The sequence below is a fragment of the Daphnia magna genome, linkage group LG3 (genome assembly GCF_020631705.1).
Source record: "Daphnia magna isolate NIES linkage group LG3, ASM2063170v1.1, whole genome shotgun sequence".
Taxonomy (NCBI): domain Eukaryota; kingdom Metazoa; phylum Arthropoda; class Branchiopoda; order Diplostraca; family Daphniidae; genus Daphnia; species Daphnia magna.
Window position 1 is genome coordinate 6,361,810 of NC_059184.1, and position 17,314 is coordinate 6,379,123.

The window sequence follows — 17,314 nt, forward strand, 5'->3', positions numbered from 1 at the left end:
CCCGAGAGCCTACCGACCGTAGCTCTTACTCTTACGACTCTTCAGCGGCAACTGGTGCGAAAAATGAGGGAGGGCGCAATTTATAGGGATACAATGGGAAGCGTGGCTTAATCGGAATAATTTCGGCGCTGAGTGCATGCCCGCGCATTCTAGCGGTCGAAATAACAATTACATACAGTTTATAAATGACATATTATAACATAATGAAGCAATGCCAGACTGAGAGGCAATTCACATTTACCATTGCTCAATTCCTCAGCTTAACTCTCTGTTACATATGTAATACCATAGCCCACTGGATGTAATAGTTCAAGCCTGAAGTCTAGAACTGTAAAAGTGACTCACCCCTCCGGCGATGGGAGGAGCTTATTCTCGAATGGACACTAGCACCACCACCAAAGATTCTTGGAACTTCATTGAACAATCGTTAACAAAACAAAAAACAAACAAAACAGTTAGTTGTCGTTTTAGCGTTTTGATGTTAGAATTCTTTTTTTTTTGAAAGTGTTGAAATTGAAGACAAAAGTTACGGGTTTGGAATATTTTTCATTGCAAGTCTTCTCCTGTTTAATTGAATAACAAGGATATAAGTAAACAAAAATTATTAAGAATCAATTTTATCTTGTGTTAATTATTTATTATTATTATTTGTATTAATTGCTAAACGTCAAATTACGAAAAGGCCCTGTATTATCAAGAATAAAAAATTTCAATCCAAAAAGACTAATTATGATTCTTATTAGTAGTAGAGTTATCTTATTAGTTATATCATATATTTCAGGTATAGCATAACTGAGTGGTTAACGCGTCTAACAAGTGCATTAAATGAGAATTGGTATTAGGTTCAGACCCTATCTGATTCTTGCCTTTTTTTTCAGTGTTAGCACTATTTTATACAATATTTACATTAAATAAACGAAAATTTCAAAAAATAATTACATTGCATTTGTATTCATACAACAAAGAAAAAATTTGAAAATAAACGTAAAACACAATTGTTATATATTTAGCGAAGTATTTGTAAAAACGGCATGTTTATATTTTGAAAAATGTTGTTCTTCGACACCAGTAGAACGCGCTAAAGTCCATTCCAAGTTGGAGAAAAGGAGGTAGGGAGTGCGTCAAAACGATTGAACGGGCAAGATAGGGAAGCTCCAGGCTTTAACTATTACATCCAGTGGGCTATGTTACTAGTGGCTGGCTGGCATGGTAGTAGGGCTCGGCCCCGGTTCTCAAAAACCCGGGTTACCCGCGGATCGTCGCCAAGAATAGTTGCCGATGGGTGATCCGGGTAGCCTATTTGCCAAAATGGGTAGGCTGGGCGGATTTGATGGGCAAACCGGGTATACCCACCGCCATCTTGGAAAATGGTGGCTTGCAAAGCGCCAAGTTAAATTTAAAGGGACATTAGCAAAAAAAAGTTTTTGTGACGGAAATTCAAAGCGCGTGACTTGGTTTCAGGGAAATACCAGGGTAATCAGGTAGGAAATCGGGGCTAACCGGGTTTTGAAACCGGGTAATGGAAACGGTTTTCGAAATTGTGTTACCCACATGAAAACCAGGTAGGTAGTGGCACAAAGTCTCAAGAACCGTTACCCACCGGATCCAATTTTTTTGCCGAGAAGACCTACCCATTGGACACATTCTTATGTTTTGTTCACATTCTAATCGGGGACACCGCTAACCATCACTGATATAAATGAATCGGGGAAGTTCAGTGCGGGGATTTTTGTTTTCAGTGCGAATGGTCAGTGTTCTGTCAAATAAAACCTTCGAATAAAATTTCGAATAGAATAACGCAAAAATTCGAATATTTATTCGTTATTCGTCGAATAATAATTTTCCTTATTCGTATTCGTTATTCTTATTCGATGTAACTCCAAACTGTATAATTTCGAATACAATTTCGAATATGGAACGCCGTTTCTGCCACTTTTTTTTATAACGTTGCCCAATTTTTTTTATAATGAAACATTTTTTTTTTATAATGAAACACTTTTTTTTTATAATGTTGCCAAAATTTTTTTATAATGAGACACTTTTTTTTTATAATGAAAAATTTTTTTTTTTATGGGGGTACTGAAGAGTCCCTCTGCTGGCCATATTTTGTCTTAATTGAACGAACCACCCCCTCTATGACTCTGCTATTATAATCGACCGCTGAAGTGTTGGTGTGGAAGGGAGTTATAAGGTTTTTGTTTTTTTTGACCGCTGTAGTTTTGGTGTGGAAGGGAGTTATAAGGTTTTTGTTTGTTTTTTTTCGTGTTAGCCTCAGGTTGTTGTAAAGGTGAGTGGGCTAGAATATTCTTGCTAGTTGTTTAAATTATGTCAGCTAATCTTGTTTCTTTAAGGTAGCGAACAAGTAACCTTTGGATCTCATGCTGTTTGGTCACTTACCTTGTAGCTGCCAAACCGAGTCTCATTGTTATTAGAAATGGAAGATTCTCGTAGAAAAGTAAGTGTTCATTTGTTTGTTTTGGAGTTGACATTTACATTTGACTCCATACTTTAAGGTCATGGGTTCCGTGTGGAAGAAATTGCAGCTATGTACAATGCTCCAGTTAGAACTTTCTACCGTCGAATGAAAGACATGGATATTTCCGTTAGAGGAAAGTATAGCAACATCACATTGGATTCCCTTGAGCAGAAAATTACAGACATCTCTGCTGAGAATAATCGTGTTGGGGAGAAAATCATTAGGGCTAGACTACAAGGACAAGGTGACCTTGTTCAACGCTCAAGAAACATACAGGCAATTCAAAACACTGTTGGCCCTCGTCCAAGGCCACCAAGATTGACCAGGAGAGAATATAGCTCTCGTGCTGCATTATCTGTCTGGCATGGTGATGGGCTACATACATTCATTGAGTAAGATTTGATTTAACTATGGTGTACTACTCAAAACTGTTGTATTTACTTGTAATACAAAATCATAGCTATGGTATCATTATCTTTGGGTGGGTGGATGGACATTCCCACGCAGTAATGAATATGGAAGCAAAAACTAACAATAGAGCAAGCACAGCGCTCGAGGTGTTCTTGACTGCAGTCAGTTACTATGGCTGTCCTTCTAGAGTCAGGTAACATTATTTAGTTTAAGGCTTTATATTTAAGCAAAATTATTACATTTTATTAACCATAACAATTAGAACCGACCACGGAGGAGAGAATATAGAAGTGGGGCGATTCATGATCGAAGTTAGAGGACCAAATAGAGGGAGTTTTTTGACGGGGAAATCTACCAGAAACACTCGTATCGAAAGGATGTTGGTTGATGTGAAAAAGGATGCCACTCATCCTGTTAAGTTACTCTTTCAGTAATATGACGTCATAATTTACATTTCTACTGCTATATAATATTTGATCACTGATCCAGGGAACTTCAGAGCTCTGGTTTGTTGGACGTAGGCGATGAAACAGACATTTATTGTCTCCAAGTCGTCTTTATTCCTCTGCTGCAGATCATTTTAAATGAGATGATGGTGGCTTGGAATTGCCATTCAATGCGAACAGCAAAAGGGACTTCCCCCAATAAGCAATTTTTCCAAAGTCTCTTTAAATTACAGCAGCAAGGAAGAGAATTTACGGAACTCAAACAGGTATTTTTTATATTAGATTTCAAGCTTTGCACATAGGTGCAATTAACTTTTTACTTCGTTCAGGACATTGAAATGCCCATTGGTTTTGTCGTGGAAGACGTTCTAAGGGAAAACCAAGTTCATGTTCCAGAGATTGACATTCCGGGATTGAGTGATGCACAGAGGGAAAGGATTTATAGGCGTTACAGTGTGCCTAGTGACAGCACATCAAATCGTCTTGAAATAGCAAGGACAAATTACTTGCGTGCTCGCCGATTCATTCGTTTTTGTTTGGCTGCTGAGGGAAATTGAAGGGTTCAAAATAGCTGTACAACTCTTGTTCCGAAATAACAGATTGTCTATCCAGGCAATAAACCCTCAAATAATAGGACCGCTTTGTATTATCCTTAATGAAGCACAGTACACCACAATGCCGTAAGTTCCATTGGGCTCTGCTGGGTGGATCGGCAAAACATACCTGGACCACAGCTGATGCCATACACTTTAACCAAAAGATTTTAAGAACCTAATCTTTTTAGAGAAGACGAGATGAGCTTTCGTTTTAAGGTTTAGAATGGGGAAGTATTTTCACCTGATGCGGTAAGAAGTCCTTCACCAAGCAACGGTATCAGCATGTCATAATCGCTGCCTTGGTCAATGAATCTCTGACTTGATAAAATTTCCTTGAGCAAAAAAGAAAGGGGTATTTTTCTAATTAGTGCGTTTGGTAAGTGGTGTTTGAATGCGTACCTCTACCAACATCGGACATGAAATGTCAATGTAACCTTTGAAACCGAACTAACCGCGATAAAAGTGGTCGTACTTTTTCAGCCATTCAACCGAATTTTTTTGAAGAGAACCTATGTTTAAGTGGAAAAAATTAGACTCGATAAAATCTGCGTTTTTTGGGATTGTGTTGCAAAACTATAAGCTTGAATTCACGATCGTTTTTTTAAATTGTTGTTACTGACGAGTAGATGGCGATGTTGCTTTTGTTTGTTGCACAAAGCAGCTGGAATGTCTCTTGTTGGCTTTAAGGGAATGTCAAAACTAAAGTTTCAAAACAGTTGGATAGACGATAGAGGTCATGTTATCAGACAAGTTTGTTCCAACTGCTTCGCGCAAAAAAACCACAATCCCCATGCGCAACAACCGGCTAATTATCCAGTAATTTGCTAATTGCGATTGTGTGAAAACTGCGCAATTTGAGATATACGTTCGTGGCAAAATATACTAGCTGAAAGAGATAACACTACATAACAGAGCCTGTTATCAAACCGATCCATCATTCATTGCGTCACTGGTAACCGCTTATCAAACAAGGAGGTCACGCCTGATGCAACAGCAAGTCTGTTTTACTTTCTAGATGCTTTGCGTACGAGCCCTAAATATTTAGTTTTTACCCCGTCTATTTGATCAAGTTGTGTAGCGACTGTTTCGTGTGGGTGTGATTGACGCGACGCTAGACTTTATGTGCCTACAGGAAACTGATAAACCGGTTAGTCTACCCTAACTGGAATTTGACATCGAAGCTAAAGGCCCTGATACAAGTTAGAAGATGAGAGGTTACAAAATGAGGACGCGGCCGCTTTGAACTGGTTGGAGCAAACGGAATAGCCGGATTGTTTGTGACAGACGCGGATAGAAAAAAGAAAAAAAGGGCGTTTGTCTCTAATCCACTTTTAAAAAAAAGTTTTCTACGATTTTCACGTCGTACTACGAAGGTGTTGAAAACAATAGCTGTTAGAGTACTTTTAAAAATCACATTATACCATTAGAATTTGTAAACAGCTGATACAGAGAACAGATCAATTCTGTTCTTACCGTATGTGTCGAGGGTAATAGATAACGCGTTACCCATCGGCAACTATTCTTGGCGACGATCCGCGGGTAACCCGGGTTTTTGAGAACCGGGGCCGAGCCCTACTACCATGCCAGCCAGCCACTAGTAACATAGCCCACTGGATGTAATAGTTAAAGCCTGGAGCTTCCCTATCTTGCCCGTTCAATCGTTTTGACGCACTCCCTACCTCCTTTTCTCCAACTTGGAATGGACTTTAGCGCGTTCTACTGGTGTCGATAAACAACATTTTTCAAAATATAAACATGCCGTTTTTACAAATACTTCGCTTAATATATAACAATTGTGTTTTACGTTTATTTTCAAATTTTTTCTTTGTTGTATGAATACAAATGCAATGTAACTATTTTTTGAAATTTTCGTTTATTTAATGTAAATATTGTATAAAATGGTGCTAACACTGAAAAAAAAAGTCAAGAATCAGATAGGGTCTGAACCTAATACCAATTCTCATTTAATGCACTTGTTATTCGCGTTAACCACTCAGCTATGCTATACCTGAAATATATGATATAACTAATAAGATAACTCTACTACTAATAAGAATCATAATTAGTCTTTTTGGATTGAAAATTTTTTATTCTTGATAATACAGGGCCTTTTCGTAATTTGACGTTTAGCAATTAATACAAATAATAATAATAAATAATTAAGACAAGATAAAATTGATGCTTAATAATTTTTGTTTACTAATATCCTTGTTATTCAATTAAACAGGAGAATACTTGCAATGAAAAATATTCCAAACCCGTAACTTTTGTCTTCAATTTCAACACTTTCAAAAAAAAAAGAACTCTAACATCAAAACGCTAAAACGACAAATAACTGTTTTGTTTGTTTTTTGTTTTGTTAACGATTGTTCAATGAAGTTCCAAGAATCTTTGGTGGTGGTGCTAGTGTCCATTCGAGAATAAGCTCCTCCCATCGCCGAAGGGGTGAGTCACTTTTACAGTTCTAGACTTCAGGCTTGAACTATTACATCCAGTGGGCTATGGTATTACATATGTAACAGAGAGTTAAGCTGAGGAATTGAGCAAGGGTAAATGTGAATTGCCTCTCAGTCTGGCATTGCTTCATTATGTTATAATATGTCATTTATAAACTGTATGTAATTGTTATTTTGACCTCTAGAATTCGCGGCCATGCACTCAGCGCCGAAATTATTCCGATTAAGCCACGCCCCCCATTGTATCCCTATAAATTGCGCCCTCACTCATTTTTCGCGCCAGTTGACAATGAAGAGTCGTAAGAGTAAGAGCTACGGTCGATAGGCTCTCGGGTTTTTTGCGACCAAGTGTCAAATAAACGAATTTGTATTGCCGCACACAAATACGCAATCGAAAATAAATACGAAAATTACTTTTCGAATATCGCCAGTGCTGCGACCATAACGAGGTAGATGCCAACTAAGAAGCCAGTAGGGTCTATATCCACATTCATTGTTGAAATAAGTAAGGCCCACAACTATAGTATTATAAGTAGGGGAGACCAGGGCTGCTTTGACTTTGGGGTTGAATGGATTTTGCATGTTTTGCAAAAACCAGTTGTTAAAAAAAATTTTGTATTTGTACAGCCTTGTTTCAAATTCCAAATAACTTGAGGGGATGAATTTTCGTAAGTTAAAACGCTTTTATTGATAAGTTAGAACTAAAATTTAAAAACAGGTATTCTGTTCGCAGCGTTTTATGTGTTGAATGGGAGGAGTTGTGGGCGGAGCTAAGTTGACGTTTTGTTTGTGGAAAGCAGAGCAGACATTCAGTGTGGCAAAATTTTCCAAATATTTATCATTCATAAATAATAATACTGTGTTACTATTTGTCTTAAATTTATGTATAATAATCTTTTCATTTCTTGGTGAATGTCTACTTAAAAAGAAAAGGCATGAAAGAAGGATTTCAGGTGAACATAGTGTATTACTTATTTACTTGGTTGACTAATCTTGATTAGTTCTCTCGAGATCATACTTAGATGAAAAACAACTGTAGCTGAATAAATACAATAAGACGGTTATGAAAACAAGTTCATTTTGGCTGCACGTTCGTATCTGGTTCTGTTTACTACAGAAAGGGCAGAAGAATTTTTAATCGACAAGTCATCATCACATTTATCTCCCTTCTCACAATTTTTCTTTCGTGTAACTTTAACACAATCATTTTCTTTGTTTTCATCATCTATGCATATATCTTGGTTGCCCTTACTTTTCACTTTCCTTGGTTTATTTGTCGTAGGTATTGCAAGTCCCTTTTTCTTAGCTTGAATGCGATTATGGTGATCTTCTATAATTTGTTTCTCTGGAGTTGATGTTAGAATTCTAGTTGAACCTACATTACACGCTTTCTTTTTCCTCATCCCAGTTTGTTTTACCATTTGAAATGGTTGAATTTGTTCTGGAGTTATATGGTCTAGGCTTGAGTTATCACTTGTCACTGATGAATTGTCTGTAGCAACAGAGTCGGGTAGTTCAGCAGAAGGAACTAATGTAAAAATTGTTGACAAGAAAGACACTATTTGAAATAGTTTGTAAATGAATATTACCTGCCAAGTCTGTTACCAATGAAGGTGCAAATCTTGATTGATCAATTGCATATCGGTTGAATGGATAAATTCCAGTAGATTTGAAACCGGCTATAATGTTTGATGGAGACATTTTTTGCTGGAAAGCGGGACGAGTCAATTCTGCAACTTCCTTGATGCTGATTCGTTGGCCAGGATGACGTTTTAACCAAGAGGCACGAAGGGCAGAAAGTGACTTTTTGAACGGCCCAAAGACGGTGACATCTAAGATCGCGAATAAAGTCAAACAGCGAGCAATATCAATACTCCTGACCCTAAAAATCAAGGGGGAAAAAACCCATTTTATTAAGAAGACGCAATCGAAAATAAATACGAAAATTACTTTTCGAATGTCGCCAGTGCTGCGAGCATAACGAGGTAGATGCCAACTAAGAAGCCAGTAGGGTCTATATCCACATTCATTGTTGAAATAAGTAAGGCCCACAACTTTCAGGATTGATTATCCCGCAAGGCCAGATTACTGCTGGCGCAGAAGGTCAGTCGGGTCTTACGCGGGTGAGCCTGCCAGACTGTGTGCCTTTCTTTCGGGTAAACTTTTGTTTGGTGCCGTAGCACTTTATTCAACGACTACTGCGTTCGCCGTTATCGGGCTTGCGCTAGTAAGTCAAACGACGGCTGTTCGCCTTTGTCGGGCTAGAGCACGGTCAATCCTGTTATGCCTTATCGGGCTTAACAGGGTAAACGGCCGCAGAGTATTACTCTTAAGCGGTGGAAAGTAGTCTCCGGATGGCGGCTCGGTCGCGGGCTGGCACGTCGAAGGAGGCGGCTGGCAAGCTGGTGGAGGCGGCGGCTGGTGGACTTCTCACCTTTTCTGAAATAGAACGGGTTACAGGAAATGACTTGACTTGACACGGGCAGTTCGGTGAGAAAAGTGAGTGTATTAACATGGCACGACGGCCCCTTATATACACAGAAAACTACACCGTTGTCTAATTTGTCCGGTCGTCCGATCCTGGAATAGAGGGCACCGCTGCTGATGATTGCCGGTTATCGATCAGTAAACTTCTCGATAACCCTGCGGGAACTTAACCTATATTCTGGCGGAATAAACTCTGATGTGATGAGTTCAATCCTCACGTCGTTCCTTTCACCCTCAACAGGTGTCTCCATATATATGGAAAAGACCTCAGCTAGTTCCAATGTCACAGTCACGAGCTCCAGCCTCCATACTACGGCTCTTGCGAGCCGTAGGCCGTCTTAAGTCACTTGCTTCTGCTAATGGACTTCCTTACCCTCGGTAGCGCGACACTCCACCGAGGGTGACTCGTCTGAGTCTAGCCTTCTTCGGCCAACGGGTTGGCACCCGGACGATGGCTGTGAGCTTCGTCCGTCGGAATTTCCGACAACAACTATAGTATTATAAGTAATGCAAGAAATTAGAAACCACAAACAGTAAAAACATTTTATGTGTTTAAATTTATACCTGGAGAAAGAAGACAAGCACGCCCAATGTAAAATTGATCATCCTAGTGAATCTTTCTATTCCCGAACCACAGTCGTCTAAGACTTCTTCCGGATCTGGGACAAGCTGTGAATTTTTTGGTTCGTCACTGCCCATCTCAGTCATGGGAATGTTAGGTTCCTCAGTCATGGGGATTGATAGAACTGTTAGCCAGACAGTCTTTGGATAATCCCAGTCAAAGCCACTACATTTAAGGCCCCTTTTATCTATTGTTAATGCGCCTTTCTGGTTCGACTCGGTTGGTTTTCGAGCGACGGGGAATGATTTTTCAGTAACGTTCGGGACACTTTCTGCACCGTTGCCGCGAAAAAGAGAAGTCAAGTAATCGAAGATTTTAGTAAACATTTCTTTTTTTTTTGAAATGCCGAATGATTTAATTCAAATGCATTCGGCTCTACTTCAGTATTCCTGTAGACACAAGACCACTGATAGAACTAAATTTGGACCAATAGTTCCAGCTATTTGGAAAAGTATCATTATTTCAGACATTCTCCATGCGCCATTAGATTTAAAACTATTTTTCGCATATATTTCGTTATATTTATAGTTTGTTTAACAATTATGTTTATAAACTAATTTAGAGTTATTCATGACGCCCGACAACGGCCACAAGACAATTGTGGTTGTCTCCGACTTAATTCTGCCGTAACAAAAAGGAAAGATATAAACAAAATTCTAGTATATTCGCCTAACACTTTGAGTTGTTCTTTGATAAAGAGAAAGATGCCAACAAGCTTATCTGGTTATCCCAGATCGTTATTAAAGACTCATTTAATATAATTGTTGTGAAGCACGACACAAAATACACGATAAATTAACGAATTTGTATTGCCGCACACAAATACAAATAGACTAAGAGACAGCTGTCAAGTGATGTCAAACCTAAGGGCAAAAGGTTTGACAATTCTTATCAATAGATGGGGTTCTCACCAATAATAAAACCAATCTGTCGGCTGACATCAGCCGCGTTCACCCGTGACGCGTCGTCAAAGTCGGCGTGAATGACGGTTTTTGTCAAACCAAGCGGCAAGGATAAAACTTATACCATTAGATTGGGGAAATTACGCTGATTCTTAGGTTGTACGAACAGACGTTTTTTTTTGCCGTTTTAGGGACAAACAGACGTTTTGATATTGGTCCAATTTGACTGTTTTCGTCAAACTTAGCGGCAAATAAACCAAAAACACCATAAAATAGCCCAGTTCCTCCTGATAATTATGGTATAAGAACAGACGTAATTATTGGCCGTTTTATAGGAAACAGAATCAGTTAAACTGCTAGATTTGTCCTGTCAGACGTATTTATTTAACAATGGCAACACCGCATCCCACCCGCCTAATTCGTATACCAGTCTAATAACAATTCGCCAGTTTCATTAATAATTGATTAAATAACTCTTTCAAATGATGAAAACAGGTAGTTTATTCTGGATTATTAAACTGGATCAATAAACTGTAAATTATTACAAAGTAAAAACAATAATTTTATTTTAAACTTATTGTTTTGACTAATCTGCATCACTGTCAGCTGATTCCGAATCATCGTTTCCTTCTTCGTGACCTTCTTTTTCTTCTTCTTCTTTTTCCTCTTCTTCTTCTTCTTCTCCTTTGTCTTCCTCTTGCGGATCAGTATCCATAACGTCATCCAGATTTTTTGGAACCATTTCTCCATCGAACCAATGTAGATTATATGATTCGACACCGGAGTTGTTTTTTTCTTTCCTCCAACCGTTTTTGTCTGGTGGGAAAATATGAGGCTTAGGATCCGTAGCAAAATTCCATCCCGAGCAAATCGAATTTGCCCTGAGAATTTGCTGAAAAAGAACTGTATTGCAGGGAGGAAGTGAGCTTCCATCCAACCCTTTCACTTTCGACATTGGATTGCTTGAACCAGACTGGTAGACTTTTGAAAAAATTTGAAGCCTGGCGTCATCGACATCAAGTTGATCTGCATTTCCAGTATGTTTCTTGAAACCATACATTTCGCACACGTACAACCCAATTGTAGAGATTGTGTTCTCGTCAATTGTTTCTTATGCACCAAGGGATGAGAAAGCATCTTGATATAGTAATGATTTTTCGAGAATTGCTAGTGGCCTGACTTTTCCTTTACGTGAGAATGCAGGATTTTGATCACAACCGGTGAAAGAATGAAATCCAGCGAGAGATCTTGCAAATCGAGGTCCAAGTTTTCCGTACAGGGAACTAACATCAATAAAACGGAGGGAGTTCTTGCTTGCGATTCCGACTTCCATGTATATAGAAATGTCTTTACTAATCATATGGCAGTTAGCTAGTGCGATGACCAACACGTCTGTGTCCCAAGATCGGATAACCACATGCGCAGGCCCTTTGACGGAGGCGAGATGAGTTATCATCTGAAAGCAAAAAGAAATTTAGGTGAATAAAGATATTGTGTGTATGCGCATTAAAATCTATACCTTTGAATCTGCTTCCTCGTGGGAATTTTCCATGTGTAATTCTTTGGATTTCATTATGCGATCTTCTAAAACTTTATAGGAGTAGCAGTTCGTGTCTTCAGTGATATACACTGTTTTTTCAACAAGTATATTAATGTAAGAGTCGTCATCGAATGCGTCCGCAAGGAACTTTACAAGCTGTATTTTGAAAGAATCATTTCTTAAGGCCTTTAAAAAATTTGCGGGTCTCTTTTGTTTTTTTCCAAAGGAACCGTAATTGTTTGAGCGATCACAGTCACTTCGAACATCACGTTCCAAATCTTTGATGGAAGGGGATAGGATGCGATCGAAAACCAGATGAATCGTCTTTGCCTTTAATTTGCAAAGTTTTACCAGGATAAACCTAGCGATATCTTCGTAAAACTGTGGTATGTTGGGACCCAAAAGGTGTAAGAAGAAAAATCCGTCCACTATGTACACATCAATTACTTCCGGTCCAACACTGTCAACTCTTTTCTCCAGATTTTTGTAGAGCACCGCTTTGTCGGTACTGTTTATCGTCCCATCAAGATGGCTGAATACTAGTGGGACGGGAGTGAGTGGGTATTGTAAGACGAGTCCGATATCAAGTTTGTGATTGAGTGAAATCATCAGCAGCTTCCCCAACATATCACGTTCCATTTTGATTTCTTTTATGATTCCCTGACAACTTCGTTTTATCTTTTTTCCGTCGTTGGCGAAAGTCGATATTTTCTGTCTTCTTATGGGGAGTTCGAATGAAAGGGGATCTTCATGGCAACGTTCGATGTAATCATTCATTGCTTTTTCGCCAATTTCCCTTACGTTAAGCAAAAATTTTTGCGTTTCATTAGAGGCAGCCTTGCCAGTACTGATATTGAATAACGGTTCGTTTTCATCAGAAAAGGGATTTTTGCAAGAAGTTAAGAAGTCTGTTAGTTCTTTGAGTTGTTTCATATCCTTTCGGATACGGCTAGGGTGTGCTTCTCTGGCTATGTCTTCCTTCCTGTGCAATCCCAAATCATTCAGCATATTTGACGCAACTTGCGTGCGGATAAAGTGAGTAACGCACCAACGCTGTATTGCGGAGCTCGAATTGGTAAAGTTAATAATCCCTATTTAAAAAAAAAAAACAATAACTTTTAGTAATGGCGTTTTGAGAAACAGAAAGCACACATGTTACCGCGTGAATGATTTGCCGCTGCAGCATTTATGGTTTGCTCTACTACAAGATCAATTGGTGTCCGTGAAAAGGACTTGTTGGTTCTTCTAATCGAAATCATCCCCTTTTCAAATTGTTCTGTGATTCCAGGATGAGTGTCTTCCATTCGTAACATATTATCATGAAACCTGGTAAAAAAGAGAAAGAAGGATTAATAAAAAACTAGCTAATTCATTGTGCAATATACCTGACGCCCCATCTAGCGTAATTTTGATGGTTAAACGCAAAAAAAAGCTTCGAAATTTCAGGTTGAAGGTGAATATAAAGACGGTAGTCTCCCGTCCTTATCGATCGAGAAAAACGATGATATATATAATCCTATGAGCTCTATGTAGATCAAATAATATTTTGCAGTTGCACCGTGCCCACCATTTAAGGTAATTTCCTTGTAGGATTTGTATCTGCAAAAAAGATAACACATTGGAGGAACAAGAAGTTGCAATATTAAGATTAAATATACTTTTCGTGGATTTCTAGTAGCTCAATTGGAATTGACCCATGGAATACATCGTCTCCACAGGGATCTTTATCTCCGATTTTGAGAAACAGCAACAAACGTGGGAGACTCTCTAACAACGCTGGATTGTCTTCCTTTTTTAGAAATGCACGGAAGTGAATAATTTCTAGTGAAACCGCGAGGAGTGGGTGGATGCGGTTACACCGACTATAATTTGTCCCAAGGAGGAAACCGTTGAGCGATCCCACAGCCAGTACTCCGCTTTCTGTTAGTGCATATGGAGCCCCAGACTCGGCGATGAATTTCCCTACTGCTTTGAAAAACGAGAGAAAGATGTGGAAAGATCCGAGCTGGATGAAGAGGTTATTAAATCTTGGTTTCTCCATTGACTGGATACACAGTGCTTGTTTTGCTATTGCGAGGTCGTAAGAAACGGAGATGTATATCTGGTTACACTCCTTTAAGATTCGAAGAGATCTTTCCATTGTCTCTTTAACAACATCCACTCGAGTTGGAGATGCGTCTATTTGCGGCAAATAACGCACTCTTTGAAGAGGGAGGACATCTTTTACAATCCGAGAGTTCCACCCGGTCCACATAGGAGTATTCGGCACGCAGTGGCATAGTGATAACATCCATAAGAAGTCAAGTTTAAAAGCAGTTTCCAAAGTGCTAGGTGGTGGAAGTGATCTCCTACTGTCTGTTAAAGCCAGCATGGGCTCAGACAGCATTCTGGGTTTTTTGTAATAAGGTTCAATTATTATATCTCTTGATATGAATGCCCGTCGTCGCTTCCCAGTTTGTAGTATGATATCACATTCGTCTTCTTCGAATTCATCCAATGGAAGATAGTTGTCACCATCAGGGGGAATATCTTGTGTCACGATTCCCACGGTGTCATGTAACGTATCTTTTCCCGTAAGCGTTTCAACGAAAAGATCGAAATTATCAAAGGTAACTCCAGTGTTGAGATCCGGTCTGCGAAGCAAACTTTCAGGCAATAACTTAGATTCCTCAACAGCACCAAAAGCTAGCTCTGTTTCCAAATCTTCTACGAAATTGTAGCTCACGCAATGTCCAAAACGGTTCATTACGTCAATCACCTCGCGTTTTCCTATATTGCCAATATATTTAACTAAAAATTTAAATGTCCATGAGAATAGCAATAACATTGATTACCTGTTGTAGATTTAAGGTACATCCCGAGCATCAATTGCTTTGATGGCTTGTAGAGTCCATTAGTGACGGCAAAAATGGTGTCATCCATCAAAGTATCTATTCTAATCTTCTTTCTGTTTGAGATTTCACTTTTGTCTGTATGAGCCTTAAGACCTGAATTGGAATGTCAAGATTGTAATTCATTGAGAAAAAAAAAATTGCATTCATATTTCTCCTATAGCCTAAAACAAAGTTTACCTGCTACCAGACTTTCAAAAAAGGTTTGAAGCAAATTTGGTGGTTTAACTTCTCCGGCAATAAGATCCCTAATGTTAACGTTTTTTGGGAGAATATTGCGGGGCGTTTCCAATATCAAATTGCAAAGCATGAAGGCGACTTCTTTTACCTATAAATTAATTACATGATATTATTAAACTAAAAATCAACTTACATTTAGAAGTGTTTTTACCTTGTAATCAGAACTGATGTTCGCATCAAAAGTTGTCAGTAAAGCCTTGTCGACTGAATGAAATGATGACCGAAATGATTTGTCCAACGCCTTCGACAGTGTGATTTATGACTGTTACTTTGTCACCAAAATAGCTGATCAATTTCTCTAATACCTCACACTTACGCACTCTACAAATACTATTATAATCCAAACCAAGTTCGGATAGCAGCAATCGATAGTGTTTTGTGATATCTTTCACACGATGAACCTCTTCTTCCTTCATGATTTTTTCTTCCAAAAAAGCTATAATTTTTTGCATAGCGTTTTCCCTAATGCTCTTGTTTAAAACCCACTTGGATTGATGTTCCTCTTCTCGTTTCTTTACTGCACTTTTGGCTGCAGAAGCAAACTTTTTCCGGCACGAATTATGATATTTTATTTCTTTAGAAACGAATTGCAAGTTCGATTCGAGATTCCCTATCTTTCTTACTATGGCTTCATCGTCGAGGAATATGGCGTCATTCATTATACCGATCTGAAAACATAAAAAATTATTAATTATTATTATTGTTATTAATAATATAAAGGCAATTTATGAATTCTGTTACTTGAATATTTTCTGTCGAGCAACTTGTAAGACATTCATTTTTCCCATTATGTTCCTTTCGTACTTTATCACAAAAAAGACAGCGATTTAAAAAAACGCCAGTTCTTGTATTGCTGACATTAGGCTGTTTCCCAGATCTTAAATTACGTGCAGGAGTGTTAGAATGGCTTTGTGTTGCACAAGCTGTTTCTGCATCTACAAAACGTAGGATAATTCTTAATGGAATAAGCTTTAAATAAATGTTTATGAAAATTATCTGGAACGCTTGAAGAATCTTGAACTGCACTTGCACTTTCACTGTTTTTATTGCACTGTTTTTCTTTGGCTAATTTTATCTGACTGCTGGAAACAGCAGTGAATTTACTATAACAGGAAGAGTGATAGCCCTGGGTGTCATCAGGAGTTTCAGGTAGGTTTAATCCACTGAATTTTGAATTTGTTCGAAACTTGTAAACAAGTAGAGCATTTTTACATTTCAAAAGTTTTTCGTCATCAAACATTTTTATCTTCTCCGTACTCGCAGTATCAACTATGTGAATCACACATATCTTTTCTTTATTTTAGGGAGTCATTTTAAAAACGAAATACACTTGTAAACACAGTGTAAATATTACATTCTTAGTATTGTTTACGCAGACTAACACACTAATTAACGGAATAGCAGACAGCTCAAGGAACGCTGCCAAACTTTACAAATATATATAAGTAAAAAAAAATTATGGCGTGAAAAGATAATTATATCGTAAAAAGATATATGAGTTGCAGTTGTAAAAAATTGTAAAATAATATATATTTTCGAATAAGGCGGGTGGGATGCGGTGTTGCCATTGTTAAATAAATACGTCTGACAGGACAAATCTAGCAGTTTAACTGATTCTGTTTCCTATAAAACGGCCAATAATTACGTTTGTTCTTATACCATAATTATCAGGAGGAACTGGGCTATTTTATGGTGTTTTTGGTTTATTTGCCGCTAAGTTTGACGAAAACAGTCAAATTGGCCCAATTTCAAAACGTCTGTTTGTCCCTAAAACGGCAAAAAAAAACGTGTGTTCGTACAACCTAAGAATCAGCGTAATTTCCCCAATCTAATGGTATAAGTTTTATCCTTGCGGCTTGGTTTGACAAAAGCCGTCATTCACGCCGACTTTGACGACGCGTCACGGGTGAACGCAGCCGATGTCAGCCGACAGAGATTGGTTTTATTATTGGTGAGAACCCCATCTATCGATAAGAATTGTCAAACCTTTTGCCCTTAGGTTTGACATCACTTGACAGCTGTCTCTTAGTCTATTTGTATTTGTGTGCGGCAATACAAATTCGTTAATTTATCGTGTATTTTGTGTCGTGCTTCACAACAATTATATTAAATGAGTTTTTAATAACGATCTGGGATAACCAGATAAGCTTGTTGGCATCTTTCTCTTTATCAAAGAAGAACTCAAAGTGTTAGGCGAATATACTAGAATTTTGTTTATATCTTTCCTTTTTGTTACGGCAGAATTAA

General features: G+C 38.3%; 1 protein-coding gene and 1 long non-coding RNA gene across 2 annotated transcripts; both read left to right on the plus strand.

Annotated features, from left to right (window-relative positions):
- The first annotated feature begins 2,545 nt into the window (after positions 1 to 2,545).
- On the plus strand, positions 2,546 to 3,321 carry LOC123470436. Its single transcript, XM_045170698.1, has 3 exons — positions 2,546 to 2,868; positions 2,937 to 3,080; positions 3,150 to 3,321. The coding sequence occupies exons 1-3, from the start codon at positions 2,546 to 2,548 to the stop codon at positions 3,319 to 3,321; spliced, it is 639 nt and encodes a 212-aa protein (XP_045026633.1).
- Positions 3,322 to 3,382: 61 nt separating this feature from the next.
- Positions 3,383 to 3,969, plus strand: LOC123470311. The gene is made up of 2 exons (XR_006643947.1): positions 3,383 to 3,599; positions 3,663 to 3,969. It is a non-coding gene; the product is annotated as an uncharacterized LOC123470311 (long non-coding RNA).
- Positions 3,970 to 17,314: the final 13,345 nt, after the last annotated feature.